Genomic DNA, 21,376 nt, shown 5'->3' with positions numbered 1-21,376 from the left:
AATCATTTCCAACCTGTTGATGATGATTGTTAACCTTATCAATCACAGAGCCCCCAAGGGAGTAAAATGGCAAAAACATCAAAGGTTGTAGAAAAACTGAAGATAACTTTTTCTTACATTTCATAATTTTGTTAAAAGATGGTCCTCCCTAACTGAGTTTCAATTGATAAATGATGGACAGAAGCAGCTACACCCAAAGAAAGAACACTGGGAAACGAATGTGAACTATTTGCATTTTTGTTTTTCTTCCCAGGTTATTTTTACCTTCTGAATCCAATTCTCCCTGTGCAACAAGAGAACTGTTCGGTTCTGCAAACATATACTGTATCTAGGATATACTGCAACATATCTAACATATATAGGACTACTTGCCATCTAGGGGAGGGGGTGGAGGGAGGGAGGGGAAAAATCGAAACAGAAGCGAGTGCAAGGGATAATGTTGTAAAAAAAATTACTCTGGCATGGATTCTGTCAATATAAAGTTATTATTAAATAAAATAAAAGAAAATATTAAAAAAAAAGAAAAGAAAAAAGCACTGGCAAAAATACTGAAGGGAAAAAAAAAGAAAAGAAAAGAAAAGATGGTCCTAGATATTATTAGCATTTTTCTTGCTAGGGAAGAAACTACTACTATAAACTGCTGGGCTCAGTGCCCTTAGAAATTAGGGACATATTGTTTCTCACAGCATTTCAAGGGCTTCATCCATTCAATCCAATAAGTTTTGATTAAGCAAGATATTGTGTGAGGCAAGCCAAATATAAAGACCAAAGGAAAAACAGTATCTGCCCTCAGGAATTTTACATTCTACTGGGGAATATAAGCACCTTCAGTTCAAGTCATACGGGTATTCTCCCTCTCCTACCCTCCTCAAACCATGAACAATGTAAACTCTATAACCTTTCTCATGACTTTTCTCTCCTAGAATATTCTCTTCTCCTTCAACCCTTGAGATCTATACCTTGATCAAAATTCCTTCATTTATTCTTAAGTCCCTCTCACTTTCTCTTATTTGCAAAGAATATTCCCTTTCTCCTACTTATTCTGACAGAATTATACTGGAATATTTCTTATTACTGGTATTTAGTTGTCAAATAACACTGGGAAAAATTAGGGAAGAAAAAACTGTGAGAGAATCTTTAATATAAATGGGAATGAGGCAAAACCCCACCAAGTCTGGTCAAACAGCACAGATACCCAATCTGTAATAACCAGCATGAGAATTACTGAAGCTCTACAGTGCAAATATTGATTGTTTGCTATATTGCAGAAAATGAATAGTCTGAAAAAGATTAGAACAGATGTTAATGGCTTTTGGGAGATGCTCAAAGAACATAATTTTATATACACACACATACATATACATATATATGTGCTTATTGTATAGAAAACATTTTAGCAATCACATTTGTTATGATTTAATTTCTGTTGCAATACAAGCCAGGAAAAAACTTAGCATAATGAAATAGAAAATTATCTTGGAATCAAAGACCTGGTATAATTAGGAGTTGATCAGTAGCAGCATAAAGAAGGGAACATGGTCAAAGAGGACAGAATATAGTACAAAGAGCACTGAATGTAGTCATGATTGTTCCTAGTTCTGCCCCTTGGGTTAAAACAGAATTCTTTTTCTCTGTAAGAGTATATAAAGATATGGTCCCTGAAGACGGTCTCGCCATCTTCCTTTGTTACTCTCCATTGCCCTTACTCCAAACTTTCAAATTCAAGGTTCAATTAGATCTTTTCTTCTTCTTTTTTGTGTCTCCCCACCTCTTCCAGGCTCCCATTCCACCAATGACGGGCATAAGAGCCTTGATGCACTGTTTCCTCCCTGGGTAACTTTATTGCTGAACTAAGCCGGAGGGAACCCCAATACTGGTGTCAAACTTAGCTCAGACATGCAATTGGTTTAGCCTTATTCTTACAACCAAGTTCTTACAACCATGTGATCCACTAACCTTAACTTCCCCAATAATAGGAACCATAAATGTGAGCCACCATTCCTGGCCTAGATCTTTCAATCAAGCAGCTAGGAGGACAGAGTATGGAACTAGGAAGATCTGAGTTCAAGTGCTGCTGCAGACACTAGCTGGGTAATCCTCAGTGAGTCACTTTACCTATATGGACTTCAATTTCCTTATCTGTCAAATGAAGGAGCTGGATTCAATGGTCTCTAAAATCCTCTTCAGCTCTAAATTTGTCAACCCATGATACTGTGAAATGATAGGAAAAATAATGTAGTAGAAAGAGCACCAGATTTGGAATCAAAGAAGCTCAAATCTTTATTTAGCTACAGTCTATATCAAGTTCACTTTACCTCTCTGGGTCTTTGTTTCTTGTCTTTAAATAAGGGAACTCCAGCCTAGATAATTTCTTAACAGTATTTTATTTTTCTCAATACATGTAATGATAGGTTTTAACATTCATTTTTGTAAAATTGTGTGTTCCAAAATTTTCTCCCTCCTTCCCTTACTTTTCCTTATTTCTGTCCCCAAGACAGCAATAGGCTAAATTTATGCAATTCTTTTAAACATATTTCCATATTTGTCATGATGTGCAAGAAAAATCAGATCAAAAGGGGAAAAAATCACAAGAAAAAAAGCAAGCCAACAACAACAATAACAAAAAGGTGAAAATACCATGCTTTGATTGGCCTAGAAATTTTCTACTGTTGATTCCATCGCTAAAACCTGTCTATCATCTCAAGCCCTCTCTCCATGCTGACTGTCTTCCCCTGGAAGTGTTCCAGTTTGTCAATGTCCCTTCTCAAATGTTGTTCTTAAAAAGCAAAAATACCAGTCCAAATGTGTTCTGTGCAGGGAAGGTGTGTGTGAGTACAACAGGGAAGACTATAGCAGGGATAGTGTCCCCCTCATTCCAAAGGACTCCACAGACTTAATGCAGAAGGGTTCCAGACACAGCACAGGGTCCACCCTCCAGCTGGGCGTAGTGCCAGTTGATGAATACAGCAGCCCCTTCCTTTAGGGTCAGAGATCCCCCATGACACAATACAAAGGTTTTAACCACTCAGCAGGTTTGGCCCTGGCCACAGGGTGAGGCATTGTTTAGACAAACTTTGCTGGTTAGGTCTTCCTGATACATCCAAGACAGACACCTTCCTGGACTCCTTAAACATATCCCCTGGAACAATGTGCAAGGGCACGCCTCACTCCCAACACGTGGCAGACAAGAGTCCCCACGGTAAGATAAGTGCTTCCTATTATTTACACATCAGTAGGACAAATGTACATAGAGCTATCTTCCAGGTGATAAAGGAAGAGAAGGCAACACACATAGAGGTAATGACTTCAAAAGATAGCTATTAGGAAGGACATTCAACTTTAAATAGTTTTCTGATTACATTTATGGAAAATGACTTTAAGAAGTTTTCAATTCAATTCAATTAATATTTACCAAGCACTTACTAAGGGTCCAAACTTGATATCTTCCCTGCTACCTGACACAGTGCTTTACCTACAGCAGAACATGAATATGTATAATAAATTGAACTATCAAAGTACCGTGCCAGATATTGGGAATATAATATTTTAAAAGTACTGTGTTCTAGGAGTATATTTCTTTCACCAAGATAAGGGAGCAACTCCATCTGCAGCTTACTACATGGTCTTTGAGAAATGTTACAGAAAAAATCTGTCTCAGTCTATAATGAGCTTCTACAACCTTGATAATTGGCCTTCAGACATCAGATATATCAAGGTTCTTCACCAGAACCATACTTGAGAGTCTTTTCCCTACCACTACCACTATTTGCCAAATACCGATGGTAGGGTCCGTAAGAACCCCATGCGGCCTGTGTGTGATAAGACAATGGAAAACATCATTAGAACTAATATATATTAGGTATTGACTTTGTGCTTATACTTTTTATCTTTCCCATCATAATGTTTCATACAAAAAAAGCATTTAATATATAGATCCAAATACATTAAACTGCAAAGTACTTTATCAGGTGCTAAAATACATAGCCCAATTTTGCAAATACTTTTCATTTACTACTTTTAAGGCAGGGGACGATACATCTGTGCCCTCACAATCCTGGTTTTCTATTAAGAGAATAGAAGCCAGTCAATTAATGAATTATGATGCAAGGAAGAACTACTTGGCAGTAATTCCAAGTAGCCATCAAGGCAAAATGTTACAATAAATTAAGGAAGAGAGAGATGCCTTTCAGTTAGGTACAAGGAACAGGGAAAGCTTCATCTTTGGCAATTCTTTCTAAAGCCCAAGATTACTTGCATGCCTCCAAAGACTTCAGTTGGCATTTGTACAAAATTTATTGTTTACCAAACACCTTCTTCACAATGCCTCTATGAAGCAGCATGCTAAGAATGATCATGACAATTTTACAGAGGAGGAAACTGAGGACTGGAGAGGTACTTGCCCAAAATTACATCACTTAGTGCCAGAACTGAAACAAACCAAGATCTCCTGAACCCAACTCAGTGATCAAGATGATGGTTGCAATGTGTTATACTTTGTCCGGTGCACATTTTATAAAAAGGAGTCTATTTTTCCTAGACTCCTAGACTCTGTATTTTTCCTACTGACTTGCTTTAAGTCCCAGAGGAGTATTATCTACATGCCTAATAGATCTTCAATCAGATCTCTGGATTTTTAAATTTATGGTTCTCCAATCCAGATCTCACTGTCAGCCTTTTCCTTCCTGAAAGAGATCTTAAAACCAATTTAGTCCCTTTATTTTACATATAAGGAAACTGAGGCCCAAAAGGTCTGATGACTTATTCAAAGAGAGCTGGTTAATAAGTAGGAGAGCATGATTCAAACCCAAACCTTCTAATATCTCAACCTGGTGTGGTATTCCTTCCACTAGCCTACAGTGCCACCATTAAGATAAGAATTTACAAACCAAGGCTCATAATCTATGTTCAAAGATCCCTTAAATTCCTAGGGGTTCCTGACCTTAGATGAGAAAAAAAATATATCTTTGTTTTCACTAAATTATAACTGAAATTAATATTTCCTTCAATTAAAAACATATAAGGAGAAAGGGATCCATAGGTTTCCCAGAAAGCCAAAGGGACCCATGATACAAAAAACGTTAAGAACCCTAATTATAATAAATGATCAATACTCTACTAATCTTGGGGTTTTTTTTTTTAATTTCTATGCTCTTTGTTACAATGTCTATTATAAAGTGAAGATCCTTTTGTTAATGAACCATCATCTCTTAAGATCTGAAAATATCCAGATATTTTCCCTAATCTAAAGAATACTCTAGCTGCCAAAGCAGGAATTCAAAACAGCAGTTGTGACAGTTAAGTCAGCTAGCATATATATGTAAGGGCCTACTGTGTTCCAGGCTGTGCTAAGTACTGGAGTTTATAAAAAAAGTCAGATCTGGTCCATGTCCTCAAGAATGTCAGTCTAATGAAGCAGAATACTAATATACCCACTTTTTTTTTCTCATGAAATTAAAACCTTTCCTTGCCTAACCCTTTGAAAAAAAATACTTTATGAGTCTCAAATTCTGTCATCTGTAAAATAAGAGAACTGGACTAGATGATCTCTTTTCCAAGATCCTTTCCAAATCTAAGTTCAACAATCTTATCAGGTTCCCTACAACCTATAGGATAAAATACAAACTTCTAAGCCTGACCTTCAAAGCCCTGCTCAATCTGATTTTAGTCTACCTCACTTTACACTATACCCCTTTCATGCCCTCTAAATTCCTACCAAATTGTACAATTCGCAGTGGCCAATCTCATCCCATTTTCCCCAGCAATTACATTTGGGCAGCCTGTCTTCTCTCCTCTGGTAAATATACCTCCTCCTCCGCCTCCCCATCTCTAATTGTTGGAATATCTCTTCATTCAATGTCCAATTCAAGCATGAAATTCTCCCCCTACATTACAAAGCTCCTGTGAGCAAGGTGCTTACAAATCTAAAAGACACAACAAAATTATCCTATGCATTAAATGAGAACTGCTATACTTTAAACATTCTAGGCCCAGGATCTGGCAAAAGAAATGACACAAATAGATTACAGAAAAAAAGAATGTTCTGCTGTTCTAGGGAAAGGGATTTTCCAGTACTTCATCTCTAATCTTCTTAAGGGGCAAAGGGAAATATAGGAGTGTGAATTTAGCCATCTTCCTGCTGGGATTCTGTGAAAAGAACTCCTCCCCAGAGATGGGAAGAGCAGGACGGCAATCTGCCATGAGCATACTTACCAACTTTATTGTTTTCAGACAGGAGCAGCCTGGGGACTTGGGGCTCCGAGGACTTGAAGGAAATGTTTTTGTTTGTGCAGTGTGGCCTGATTTCCTATGCATCTTGGTTTGAGGTCACAGAGCTCATGCATCCCCATCTGTCTGACAAATAAAATGCCATCTCCCATTTAGGTAATTAGACATTTTGTTGTTAATCTTTTTACTCAAACAATGACAGGTTATTATAGGAGAATTGATCTAATTCTTGGACCTTAAAAGTCATGGAGTCCAATCCCTTCATTTGACAGATTAGGAAACTGAGGCCAAGAGAAGCAGCATCTTGGCCAAGGTCATGCAATTACTTAATGTGGCAAAACCCAAATTTCAGCAGATCTTTGACTCAAAATCTAGGACTCTGTAAATCCTACTAAAATATGAAATTAGTCAGAAGAGATTCCAGAGGTCAACAACAAGGTGGAACCACAAAAAGGTAGAACCATCTGTTCTCTGGCAATATAAGATATAATCACCTCTTGAGAAATCCCGTTCCACTTCCCAAATCCTACCAGATTTCACAGTTGAAATTTGCTTCCTTATAACTTCTTCCCCACTGGTCCTGGTTTTGCCTTCCAGAGCCAAGAAAATTAAGTCTTGACAAGTTGTCAGATATTTGAAGATGATAATAACATCATGCCCCAAGTCTTCTCTTCTCTGGGCTAAACACTTCCAGTTCCTTCAATTAATCTTTGTATGGCATCATCTACAGTCTCCTCCCCCAATCTAGTCAATGTCTGGACAGGCTCTGACTTGCCAATGTCCCTCCTACAATGTGGCACCAGAGTTGAACGCTGCACTGCAGCTGTGGGCTGATCAAGGTTACTGCATCCAGCCCTGCTCTAAAAGAACTGTGCTGTGACAATGCTGTGACCCCATCAGTGGTATGGGAAATTCGGAGCCTGTGTAGATGTGTAATTAGTCACTGTTGTCCCTGTCCCTCTTCCAATCTGAGTGCAGCAGGAGGGGTGTCTGCTCAGAGGGGTTAGACACGTTAATGATGCTATCTAACCTGGAAGATTGCTGGCAACTTTCTTTGCATTTTAAATCAGTCTATTAGGTGATGGAAGAAGATATCAGAGAGAAGAGGACAGAAGTGGCCTCTTATTTATGCAACGTTTTGCATAGGTGTTGGTGACAACTTTCTCTCCAGTTTCTGTTGAAAGCTCAATTCCTTTAGAAGTGTGTCTGGGAAGCTGATTGCTTCTCTTTGTGTCTTTCAATCAGGCAGGCAGGTGCCTAAACACTGGATCTCCTGTCTTAGGAGTATGCTGCAATTATTCAGACAAGGCAAACCATGGAAACATGTGGGCCTCTCCAGAGCTTAAATACATCTTCTCTTGAAAAAGATGGTTCTCTTTTGGATGTGACAAGGTCAAATAAAAGAAAGCAAGTGTCCTGCAGATTGATGGAGGCCTACCAGATACTTACTTTTAAAAAGCTCTATGTGTGGAAAATCATCCGACAGAATGAATTACTCAAAAATGAACAGCAATGGTTGGTATGGGTTGTAATGAAAGAAGTAGCAAACTCCACTGTAAACAGCTGCAGTTGCTCAAAGGAAATTTGTGGGCTCTCGATCCAAAATGAGGTCTTTGAGTCATTTTTAACTGATTTTTCTCTTTAGAGAAAGCCAAAGTTCCATGTATGCGTGTATACGTGTGTGTGAGAGGATATTACCAATATTTCCTGGAATGTATAATTCAGACACACTATCCCTCTAGCACAATCAACCACAAGACAGATATAGTAAATGCACATAGATGGAGGAGGGTAGCATTTGGGGCTCATCATATTATAGGAAAATAACTGTGGAAAGATTGAATTTAGGTTACAGTACTTCAGCTGAGATCATAGGATTTCAAATGGGAAGGAACTTAAAGAGCACACCGAGTACAACCTAAGGAAACTAAGGAAAACTAAGGCTCAGAGATGGAAAGAGATTCTCTCAAAGTCCCAAAAAGGAAAAAAGCAGAACTGGAATTTGAAACCTATTACTTTTACTTGAATTCACTGGTATTTTTCCATTATATTATATGAAACTTTATGGTCAGCAGCCTACCAATTAAGGGTAGGAAAGTCCTAGACAAAAAATTCTGGGTGGAATTTTCTTGATCATCAGGCCCCTCCTTCAAAAAGGCAGAAGGCACATTAACTTCCAAATACACAGGGGCAAATGACAGCAATTATTTCAAATGGTCCCAGGATATCAGGACTAAAAGAGTCCTGAGTGGAAAGATGATAAAAGTGATTTTTAAAATAGGATCAAGGTCTCTAATCTTTTCCTCATCAAAGAAACAAAGGTATTACTAGAAATAGAATTAGTTGTTTTTGTTTGGGATTTACCTGCAAGAAATTCCTTATTCCCTTAAAGTTCACATTCAAGGAATAAAGTCTATGTTCATTAAAATCAGACTACAGTAATCTGAGCTGAATGAATATATGAATGAAGGAAAAGACATTTAGGAAGCACTTTTGTGATAGGCAATGAACTAAGTTTTGGGAATACAAAATCAAAGACACAATCCCTAAATTCAAGGAAGTCAGCAAGATTAATAGAGTCCTAGACATAGAATCAGGAAAACTTGAATTCAAATCTAGTCTCAGACATTTCCTAGCTTTGTGACCATACGTGTCACTTAACTTGTCTGCTTCAGTTTCCCCAACTGTAAAATGGAAATAATATTCACAAGATTGTTATGAAGATCAGCTATTTATTAAGTGTATAGTACAGTGCCTAGAACATAATAAGTGCTTAATAAATGCCTGTTCCCTTCAAGGAGTTTATAATATAATAGGAGAAAACAACACAAATAGGGGAGTGATAACTAGGGAAGGGAAAAATGGATAGGCAGGTGGATGATCTGAGAGGAGATGTGATGTGAAGGATGACATAATCTGGAATCAGAGCAAAAGGAAGTATGCCAATTCAAAGATAATCAGAGTTGATGGCTCAACTCTAGTACAAAAATGAGGGCATGAGAAGACATTCAATTCTAGGTATCAGTTTTTTCATCTGCAAAATGAAGAAAATAGTATTTGTGCAATCTACATCACAAGTTTATTTTGAGGTAAGTACTTATAAACTTTAAATCATCATACAAAAGAGTTATTAAAGGCAAGACTGTATAAAAAAAGTCTATAAAGACTTATATGAACTGAAGCTGAGTGAAGTAAGCAGAACCAGGAAACTATTGTACACAGTGACAGCAAGAGTATGTGATGATCAACTATGATAGACTTAGCTCTTCTTAGCCAGACAGTAATACAAGACAATTTCAATAGACTTTAGATGTAAAATACCATCCACATCCAGAGAAGAACTATGGGTGCTGAATGTGGATAGACGCATATTATTTTCACTTTTTTATTATTGTTGTTGTTGTCTTGTAGTTTTTCTTTTTTGTTCAGAGTTTTCTTTCCCACATAACTCATATGGCAATATATTAAAAATTGATTGTACATATATAACCTTTATCAGTTTGTCTGCTATCTTGGGAAGGGGGAAGATAAGGGAGGAAGAAAGAAAAAAATTGGAACTTAAAAATCTTACAAAAATGAATGTTAAAAACCATCTTGTAACTGGAAAAATAATATACCATTAAAATATTTTTTTAAAAGAAAGACTAGATTTATGAATATATTTCAAAACAGTGTCATTTGTGTAAGCACTTCCTTAACTGGTACAAATCACTGTCTAACCAAGCTATTTCATTCTAAGTGACATTTGCCAATGTTTCTCTAAGTTTTCCAGAAAAAAATATTCAATACACTAAAGATTTTCCTCTAGTTCACAAATCCCAATGGAATACTCTGGTTACATACTTCTTTGCACATGGGATAGTTCTAGAGTGACAGAAGATGACAGATATGTATGGACTTAAAAGTCCATACTCAAAGCCTTTCCAACTTGGTGGAACTGACCAGAGCTTGTACTCTTAATGGCAAAGATTCTGAGATTCCAAATCACACCTCTGGGACAAAATAAGGCATCAGAAGACTCCCCTCTCTCTTTTCTGCACCCTCCCCCCCCAAAATCTGTGTGTATGTATATATATATGTATATATGTGTGTATGTGTGTGTGTGTATCATAAATATGAAAATCTATTCTATAGTTCTATCGTTAATAATTCATCTATCATAAATAAATTCAATTATTTAAAGTTGATAAGTATGTTAGCACAATTAATTCAAAGATACCATTAAATGGATTCAAAGTAATAGATGTTTTTCCTATAACATTAATATCTTGTATTTATATAGTTTCTAACTTTTTAGGAATTCAAACCATTAAATACATTTACCCCCACATTATTATCCTAGGTATATGTGTCATGTATGTCGATGAGATAACTGATAGAAAGGACACCAATATTTTATCTATGGTAACCAAATTGGGGTAAAGGCAGAGTAAGAGCCTAGATCATCTTACTCGTACATCAGTTTTCTAAATCATCTTGCCTTTGTAATAAAGAACAGAGAAAACAATTTCTAGCTGGAAAACTCCACCAAACATAATACAATAATGTCCTCATGACCCTCACCTACCCTGTTGAAGGAAGGGGAAAAAAAGTATATAAAATAGAGTTTACAGAAGCAGAAATGTTTGTTTTGTCATTTTTCTTGGATTACCATCATTCCCTACTCTAATGGAACAGATTCCTTGTGCAAATGATAGTTAAACTCCCCAATCCTTCAGTTTGAAATTATATAGTTCAAACTGAAAGGAATGAAGAAATTTTCTGGAATTGCAGAATTCTATAATGTGCAAATAAGATGTTTGACATACAAATATCCTTATGAATGGGCCTCAGCATTGGAGGACAGATCCATTACAACAATGTATGTTTAATCATAACAAATCTTTCAGCGAGCGCTGTACAAGACCTTAGAGAATGTCAAAACTTAGAGAATAGGACAATGGAATTAGAAAAACTCTAATATAAAATAGAGGAAAACTGGCCATAGGATATAAGTAGAGAAAGGGTCCATAACACTACAGGATCATTTACTAGCCAACTCCACTTCAGTCAACATCTTCATCTCCCATCCATAAACTCTACACAAAACAAACTCCTCGCTTGGGATAACATGATCTGGTAGGTGAGATTTTGCCTTAACTTGCCCAGAACTAGTCCTCTCCAATACATCCTAGCTACTGCCACATTATGCCATAGCACATATGGCTGCAATACCACCTCATCCCCAACTTCTCATCTTTTAATTTCTTTTTCTATGATAACTTCCCTCATTAGAATTCTGCTCATTGAGCGCAGGGACTATGTCACCTGCTTATATATGCATCCAAAACATTTAAAACAATGTCTGACACATAATAAGTACTTAATGTTCCATTAGATGTTAAAACATAGGAAAATAGCATCTCAGTGCTATAAGAGATCTTGTAAGATCATATAGTCTAACTCTTCATTTTCAGTACAAGAAAATGAAGGCTAGGGAGGCAAATGACTGAACCAGACTGCCTGACCAGATAGTTAGTTAGTGGCAAAGCCACATCTAAAAACTGCTTCTCCTGTCTCCTAGTTGAGGGTTCATACCAGTGCAATATGCCACTAATCTGGACAATAATATTGATATGAATGTACAAGAATGTACAGGAACTAAGGCATCTGTTTAGAATCTAATAGTGAAGGAAAGGCAGAAGATACTGGATAAGCTGGTTTAGGGGCCAAAATGAAAGCATTCTGAAATTTTACTTTAATCTCATAAAGTCTAAAAATCATATTCTAACTAACTTTGTACCACAGTGGGCTACTCTGATCATTTGTAAAAATAGATGGAATGACAGACATATAGATTGAAAAAAGATCCACAAGGATCTTAAAGTAAGAAATCCATCAACAAATTTCTCTATGATCCATAATGGACAAGGCTAATGGCTGGTCAATATGGTCATTAAGAATAGACAGAGGTCAAAGAAAACAAACAATACGAGTACTACTTGCTGACTCTTTCCTATCCCAAGAACTTATTTATACTGGTCCCTCTAGCTGGAATGTTCTGCTCAATTCTACAAGTCAAAATCCTCAAAAGGCCTATCTCACATGCTACTCCTTTTATCAGACTTTCCCAAGGACATAATCCCTCCTCTTTTTCTGACAAAAGAGGGCAACATGTAACTGAACCCTCTTAAAAATTTGTTTTTAACTGACTTATATTGATAATTCTCTAGGAAGCAGAAATAGTATAATACAGTAACCTGAGTAACTGGTTACTGGAAGTTAAAAGATCTAGGTTTAAGCCCAGGCCTTTGTTACTTTCTAGCTATGTGATAATGGGTAAATCACATAGCTTTGATTTTGTCTGCAAATGGAAATGATTATTCTCATGCTATTTACTTCAATATACAAATATGAGTAATTATTATTACGTTTACATTTGTTAAGATTTTTTTTTCTCAACTCCCCAAACCAAACTATAATTTCTCTGAGGACAGCAAGAGTAAGACAGGGTCTTACATTTAACTTTAATTGTTTCATTGGACTGAACTGGAAATCAGCTCCACTTTTCAGATGTTCCCTCTTTGAAGCATTCCATCAATTAGTTTTGTTTTGTTTTGTTTTTTAATTTTTTTTTGCTGAGGCAATTGAGGTCAAGTGACTTGCCCAGGGTCACACAGCCAGGAATGTGTTAAGTGGCTGAGACCAGATTTGAACTCAGGTCGTCCTGACTTCAGGATTAGTGTTCTATCCACTGCGCTATCTAGCTGTCCCTCATCAATCAGTTTAAAAAAACAAACAAACAAACAAACATTTATTGAGCACTATAGACTATATCATGGAGTGTGCCAGATACAGGGATACCAGCAGAAAAATGAGAGTCCCTCTCCCCTAGAAGTTTATATTTATCCTGGTAGGATATGACATGTTCACAAATAAGTAACCACAAGAATTATACATAAAATAAATACAAAGTGACTCGGGGAAGGACTCTGGCAACAGGGGGAATCAAGAAATGCCACTTGAAGAAGATAGTATGTGAGCATAGCCTTAACGGATTAAAAGGATGCAAGAGGTAGAGAATATTCCAAGCATATAGGATATCCTGGGAAAAGGCATGGAGGCAAAAGATGGAGAACTATATAGAGAAGCAAAGAAACTGGTTTGGCAGATACTAGAAAGTGTGAAAAGGATGAATTTAAATCATCCTAGAAAGATAGGCTGGAATCAGTTTATAAAAGGTTTTTGAACGTCAGACAGAAGAGTTTGTATTTTATTCTAAAATGATTGGAGAATCACTGGAATTTTTAAAGTAGAGAAGCAACATGATCAAACCTGTACCTTTGGAATATTAAAAAGGCAGCTGTAGAAGATGGATTGGGGAGAACAGAACTTGAGAGGTTGGATTTGGGGAGCCAACTGGGAGGTTACTGCAATAGTCCATGTAAGAAATGATGAGGGTTTGAAATACGGTGGCCTTGGGGTTTATGAAGAGGAAAATTTAAATATTTATGTTATATGAGATATTGTGGAATAAGAAATGACAAGACTTATCAATATATTATATCTGAATAATGGGTGAGAGTGAAGAGCTGAGGGATCTGGGTAACTGGAAGAAACAGAACGATTAGGTTTAAGGGAGAGAGGATCCATTTTGAAAATGAATTTGAGATGCCTTTGAGAAATGCAGGTGGAGCTGTCCAGCATAGAGTTAGAAATCCGAGACAAAAAAGCTAGATAAGTAGATTTAGAAATAATCTGTACGACAGTTAAACCCAAAAGACCTGATGAGATTAAGAAGAGAAAATGTGAAAAGAGAGACGAAAGCCCAGAACAGAATCCTTGGGTATTCCTTTACAAGGGAGTAAGGCATGGATGATAGCCCTAACAAAGCTGACATTTAAGAATTTCAAAGCACTTTATACATACCAACTCCCTTGAAACTCATATAACAATCCTGTAAAGTAAACCCTATTATCCACACTTTATGGATGAGGAAAATGAGGCTTAGAAATGTTCAGTGACTTGCTGGATGCCACAGCGCTACCAAGGGTCATGAGCAGAATGTAAACCAGTTCTCCTTGAATCCAAATCCAACACAATGTAAAATAATTCATGTGTACAGCCATGTTCTTTCACACAGTAATTTCTTTCTCCTTGATTTTCATAGCTCTTGGCCTAGTCTCTAACTTTGACCTTATCTTAATTCCCTCTCATATCAATATATTTGTGTATGTGATACTGACACGAGAAACTTGAAAGCAAAGCCTGTGTCCTATTTAATCCAATTTGCTCAGTATCTTCAACAGCACCTTTAATATACTGGCCACCAAATAAAAGATTTACTGAATTTACAGGAAACTGGAATCTGGGCAAGTCACATGTCATCTCTAGACCTGCTTCCTTATGTGTAAAATGATATACAAAGGGACAGTTGCTAAAATTAATTTTCCTTTCTTAATAATGAATGTTCTAAAGTCTCTACAATAGCTGATATTTTTCCCCCTGGGACTGCTTCCATTTCTGACATCCTAGACATAATAAAAACATGATGGGATAGCCCATCTATCTCTACATGCCCAGGTCTAGAATAGAGCCTTGCACTTAAAAAACATTTGTTGGATTCAGTTGAACTGTATGAATTTCACCCGAAAGTCACTTAACTTACTTGGGAATTGGAACCCGAATTACTGTCCCATCGACTTCTGGGTTCAGATTCATTCCACTTTCTCTTATGGCCTTGATAGCTGCAGCTGTACACTGCAAACCAGATCAAACAGTAAGTAGAATTAGTAAATAATTATTGCCAGATGCAACTGCTCTTTCGACAGTTGGCGATCCATCTCAGCTGAACATGGAAACATTTAGTTCTGTTCCCCGTAAGATCAGGAAGTTACATTGGTGCAGACTGCTTTGATCAGGCAGAATAGCAAACTGTGTCCACTCTTGGTACCAGGGTACTGCAAAAGAAAAAAAAAGTAACAAGGAGAAAAAAAGGAAAAAAAAAAAAAAACTTCTGCTGCTTTGAAAAGATTTCAATGGTTTGAGGCAATGCAGATCAAAACCACAATAAATCCTCCAGGGAGAGGGCTGGATTGTGCAAAGATTGGTGTAAAGACAGATGAAAGATTTTGTCTGTTAAAAATTCAGTTGACCAGAAATCTCCCAGTGCCGATTGTGAAAGATTAAATCAGTTTAACTCCTTAGGTGCTAGATTGTGTTCACACCAAACCTATTTATTCTTTTTCCTGAGTGATGAAATGCCTGGTTATGTGTTCATGAGCGTGGTGAAAATGTCTATCTTTAAGGAATAGATATCCTTATAGGAATTCTATCTTTGAACTCAGGGGCTGATGACCTGTCTTAAACAGCTCTTAGAGGATGATTTAAACACAGTCAAAACTTACTAAATACCACAGAATTACAGTCACTCAGAAATTAAAAGGTATAGGCATCTCAAAGATTATGTAGTTTGGGGATTTTTAACCTATTTGATGTCCTGGACCCTTTTAGCACTCTGATGAAGTCTAAGGACCTATCCTAAAGGTTTTGAAATGCATAACATTAAATAAGATTACAAAGGAAACCAATTAAACTGAAAATAGTTAACAAAATAGTACACACATACACACACACACACACACACACACACATACACGTTCATGGTCCCTTAGTTAGGAAACATTGATAATTCAATTCATCCATATCCATATACTCTATAACATCCCTAACAAGTAGCTATCCAAGCTCCATAAATATGTGGAACCCATTACCACCCCCACCCCCCCAAGTCCATTTTGGTTAGGAACAGCTCTTATTCTCAGGATATTTTCCACTATGGAAGCCCAAATCTATCTCTCACACATTGCTTCAGGTGCTGGGGTGAAGACTCTGAATATCTCCTTTAATTACTTTTCCTTATTTTTAAGCAATGCTGCAGCTATATCTGGTCTGCCATACTAAGGAACAGCTCAAAACCGAGAAATTTTCATTGACTACCTGAAAAATTAATGAAAGCAGCCTCCACCAAAGACATTTTTGGGGAGTTAAATCTGACGATGAGACCCATCCAAAGCCTATTAAAGACCTCAATATCTTAATTCTAAGTCCAGCTCATCTTCCTCCAGATATTCTCAAGTTCATGTTGAATGATTTTCTCTGAGAAGGGAATGGAATGAATGAAATCTGTTCTCTTCCATTCCCAAAATATCTTTGCTTCCATAGTCAACATTTATTCATGAAACATTAAAGGCTATTTTGTGCAGAGCACTATTCAAGGTACAGGTTCTATAAGAGGTATGACTATAAAGTAATGGGATTTTACTGCCTGTTATCATTGAGGTTTTTTCTTTTTAATACAAAGAAACCAAAGGTTACTTATCTGAATGACTACCCTATCCAGTTCAGTTGTTCTCTTAGGACATAATAATTTACATTTACAAAATACCTTTAGATTTACGAAAAACTCTTTTCACAAAAAATTAAGTAGAATCCAGAGCCAGGATCTAAATGCAGGTGTCTTTAGATTTCTAGAACAATATTCCTTCCACTATATGACACTGCATTTCTCTAAATTTATACTTATTCCAAATATGCTGCCACTGCTCAAGCCAATCTTAGAATAGGGTTTTCAGTATATTGTTTTGAAAATCCTCAATGGTTGCAGACCTTTATCTTCTAACTCATAAATCATAGATTACTATTTGACCTAATCTCCTGACTTAACTAAAGAAAAAATAAAAACTCAGGGAGTGAATTGTGCACAGTCACAAAGCATGTTAGTAGAAGAAGGATAAGGCCTCCAGTTTCTTGGTTTCCTGGGCCAATTCACTTTCTACTTATATTAAGCTTCCTGTACCACCTCACAATCTTTACATCTCCTCAACTTTTACAGTAACATATGTGTTGGATTAGAATGAAGAGTAGTGATAGGGGGATGTATCTGACTTATGAATATAGCCAAAAGTCATTTGAATAAATTTAGCATATTAAATGGGTACATGAATGATCAAGTTCTGAAGTCAGGTTCTAAAACTGGCTCCCACCTATTAGCTGTGTGATCATAGACAAGTTTAGCCTCCCTGAACCTCAGTTTCCTTATCTGTGTAAAAAAAAAAAAAATGTTAATACCTGTGTTTATTCCTCATAGCCATAGTGGCGCCATAGTGCACAGAGCACTGGGCTTTGAATCAAAGATTCATCTTCTTGAGTTCAAATTCAGCCTCACTTACCTGATCCTGGGCAAGCCACTTAACCTTGTTTGCCTCAGTTCAACTGCAAATTAGCTGGAGAAGGCAATGGTAAACTATTCATGTACCTTTCCCAAGAAAACCCCAAAATGGGGGTCAGAGTCAGATATAATTGAAATTAAAAACAAAATACACAGATTCATTAAGAAGAAAATGCATTAAAAGCCTTTAAATGTCCTGCATTTTTACCTGTACACTCTATATGTAATACACATTCTGCTTAGGGTCAAAATTGGGATATGTCTATAAAATCATAAGACTTATTTCTTGGCATGACTCATACTTTGGCCCTAAAGTCAAAGCCAGACACATCATCTTAGAACAGGCAGAAAGACAATCCTAAAAGATCTACTTTTAAGAGGACAACATCCATTTCGACATATGTACCTCTATATAATAATAGATTAGTGATTGATATTTATGCAATACAAATAACTCTCCCATACCTTCTCAGCCATTACAATTCTTGCCTCGGGCTTTTCTTTAAAACATGCATGAAAGATGTACCCAACAAACTAAAAGTCTTCTTCTGGTTCTCTTTTTTATTATGAACTTAGCAATTATTAACAAATACTTCAATATACAAAGGAAAAAAAGATTGTATTTGAATTTCTGTTAGTTTGTTTTATTTAACAAGGTAGTAACAAAACTACCCCTTCTGTTTAAAGGAAAAATTTCTTCGGAATTTTTTTTTTGGCTTCCTTCTGTGTATTTTTAATTTTTCATTGACATTCTTTTCTCTTTGTATGTACCTCTCTTGCCATTCACTAATATATTGTAAGGAGCCTCACAATATAATAAATACTACCAAAGAAAACACTCTAATACATGAGTCATGTCTGATGCAGCTCCAGTCCGTCACCTCAAGCCAACTACACCTTTTATCTTCTAAAGTTATGAGTGATACAACATTGCATTTTCACTTTTTTTGTTGTTGTTTATTTGCATTTTAATTTGCCTCTCTTTTTTTTTTCTGGTTTGATTAGATTTTTCTTGTGTGATAAGATAAATGTATAAATATGTATGCATATGTTGGATTTAACATATATTTCTACCATATTTAACATATTGAACTACTTGCCATCTAGGGGAGGGTGTGGGGAAAGAGGGGTAATGGAAACACAAGGTTTTGCAAGGGCTAATGTAGAAGAACTGCCCACACATTTTGAAAAATAAAAGGCTTTAATTTAAAAAAATATTTACCTTGTTAAAAGCTGATGGTCATACTAAACTTATTTATTATATTAAAGATTATGCTTAAAAAGCTTTGTAGAGACTCAAATAAAAGATTGTCTTTGAACTGAATCACTCAGAAAACATCTTCATCAGTTAACTAATCAATAAACATTTATTAAGTACCTTTAGCAATAATAAAGTCAAGCATGATCTTATCTCAAGGCAACTTTTCATGTTTAAAATGAGAATAATATCAGCAGCACTTACCTCACAAAGTTGTTCTAGGAATAAAATGAAATAATGATAAACCTTAAAAAGGTTTATCAACTATTATTATCAACAACCACTAAAAAAAAAAATGCTCCAATTAACCACAAGGTACTTAAAAATATTGTTTTAGGCTATGATTGGCTCAACCACTCTAAAAAGTAATTTGGAAAAGTGATTAAGTGTCTATATCCTTTGACCCAGAGAAACCACTGCTAAGCATATACCTTCTAAAAGTAAAAGAAATAAAGGTCACATGTGCAACAAAATATTTATACTTTTCCTTAGCACTGCCCAATGATTTAATGAGAGAAATGGATATGGTTTTATCATTGGAAGTACTAGAAAAGATATGTTCCCTTGTGCTTTGCTGCTGCGTTCCAAGGGAAACGGGACCTCTGCCTTTGATCTGCTACTGATATATTGTCTCTTTTTAATAGAATGTGAGGTCCTCAAGAGGAAGAACTATGTTGCTTATCTTTCTGTAGCTCCAACCCTTAACACAATGCTTTGTACTTAATAAACATGTAATAAATGTTTTTTATTCATTCAATAGGAGAAGGATGTAAATAGAAAGAATGAACCCCCCCAAATTTGAATTATCAAACTAAAACTCAGCCCTAGAAGAGAGATTAAAAAAGTTGTCTTCCTCTCATTTTCACAGAAATAAAATCTTTTATATGTGGAATACTGCATTGTCAAAATTCAAATGATATCTCATTTAATCATGCTAAGTTGTTTGTCTTCACTTTTTAAAATTCACTGTTATATGGGAGGGCTTTTTGGGGAGAGGAAAGATATATTTGGAAATAAAGGTAATGTAAAAAAAAAAACCAACAAAAAATTTATAAAGAAAAATAGAAAATACCCACAAAGCACATGACATTAGCAAAATAGAGTAAGAGATGGTATGGTATATTAGAAAGGTAATTAACTAAAGGAGGAAAAAAAAGTTTGAATTACACTTCTAATACTAACTTTGTGGCCTGGCATATAGTATATGCTAAATAAGTGCATATTCCTTTCCCCTTACTCCACTATTGGCAAGTCAATTAGCCTTTTGAGAGCATAACTCCTTATCTTTTAAATCAGAATTTCTTAAACTTTTTCCAGACTCTACCCCTTTTAAACCGAAAAATTTTTTATATAATTCTGGTTATATGTAGATATATAAAATAGGCTTACACATCAAACTTTACTGATAATAAACCATAAAGAAATTTATTTTAAAACAATTCAAAATATATATAATTTTACCATTTATTAAACACAAAAGCAAATTTGTATACTAAAAAAAAATTTATACTTTTCATAGGAGCAAAAACAAGAAATAGGCCATATGCCCATCAACTAAAGAATGGCTAAACAAACTGATATGTGAATGTAATGGAATATTACATCACTGTAAAAAAATGACAAATAGGAAGAATGCAGAGAAGCATAGGAAAATTTACCTGAAAATGATACAATTAAGTAACCAGAATCAGATAAATAACATACACAATGACTATAACGTGTAAAATGGGAAGAAAAATTGAGAATGGATGCTATGTAATTATGATGACCAAGTTTGGTCAAAAAAACAAAAAGATGAGAAAATGCACACTGCTTTTTTCTTTGCAGAGATGGAAGACTATGGAATGAAACACTTTGCATATGCTATGTCTTGATTAGTTTTGCTGAATTGCCTTTTTCCCTCTCTATTTTATTCTTGCTACAGAAGATGGCTCTTGGAAAAAAATATATTGGGGGAAGGAAAAAAATCAACAAAAACTTTTGAAAAAAGAAAAAATGTTCCCAATCACTAAAGAGAAATGCATATTTTAACAACTGAGATTTCACACTCACATCATCCATCAGACTAGCAAAGATGATAAAAAATAAAAGTAGTTAATATTAGAAGGGCTCTAGAAAGAAAGGAAAATTAATATACGGCTGATAGAGCTTTGAATTGTTATAAAGTTCTTAAAAAAGAAAGAAAGAAAGAAAGAAAAAAAGACTTGGAATTGAGTAAGGAAATCCACTAAACTACAAACTCTTTATTCTAGTAATTCAATTCTGGGGATGAATCCCAAAGAGGTCCAGGACAGAAAATTCTCAAATTAAAAAAAAATTCATAGAAGCACTTTTCAACAAATGCTTTTGTAGCAGCAAAAATCTGAAAACAAGATAGGTGCTTATTGAATGAAAAATTCCTAAACAAATAGTAGAATTCTACTGCACTGTAAATATGACAAATATGAGGAATACAGAGAAGCATATAAAGACTTTGGGTGAATTAACAGAGAGAGAGGAAAAGTGAATCAGGATTACAATGTACATAATGATTACAATAATGTAAATGAAAACATTATAAGCCAGGTCAATTTAAGTTCAATGACCTATCTAGATTCCAAACAGGAGATTTCCCTGCCCTCAAAACAAAAGTAAAGGACTAAGGATATACAAAGCTGCTTACACTATCAGAAATGACTTCTGAA

At 35.7% G+C, this 21,376-nt stretch overlaps 1 protein-coding gene across 3 annotated transcripts in view; it reads right to left on the bottom strand.

Annotated features, from left to right (window-relative positions):
* Nucleotides 1–21,376, bottom strand: part of MRRF (mitochondrial ribosome recycling factor) — a 62,664-nt gene that overhangs the window by 12,514 nt on the left and 28,774 nt on the right. For 2 of the 3 annotated variants that reach the window (XM_051979578.1, XM_051979581.1), the window contains one exon: nt 14,873–14,964. In XM_051979578.1, the coding sequence (XP_051835538.1) occupies nt 14,873–14,964 (92 nt within the window). Of the gene's footprint in view, nt 1–6,210; nt 6,352–14,872; nt 14,965–21,376 lie in introns of all 3 variants that reach the window. The other variant, XM_051979580.1, reaches the window with a different exon arrangement.

This window comes from Antechinus flavipes, chromosome 2, assembly GCF_016432865.1.
Source record: "Antechinus flavipes isolate AdamAnt ecotype Samford, QLD, Australia chromosome 2, AdamAnt_v2, whole genome shotgun sequence".
NCBI lineage: Eukaryota > Metazoa > Chordata > Mammalia > Dasyuromorphia > Dasyuridae > Antechinus > Antechinus flavipes.
The sequence above is the reverse complement of the archived record's forward strand: the minus strand, read 5'-3'. Positions and strand labels throughout refer to the sequence as shown.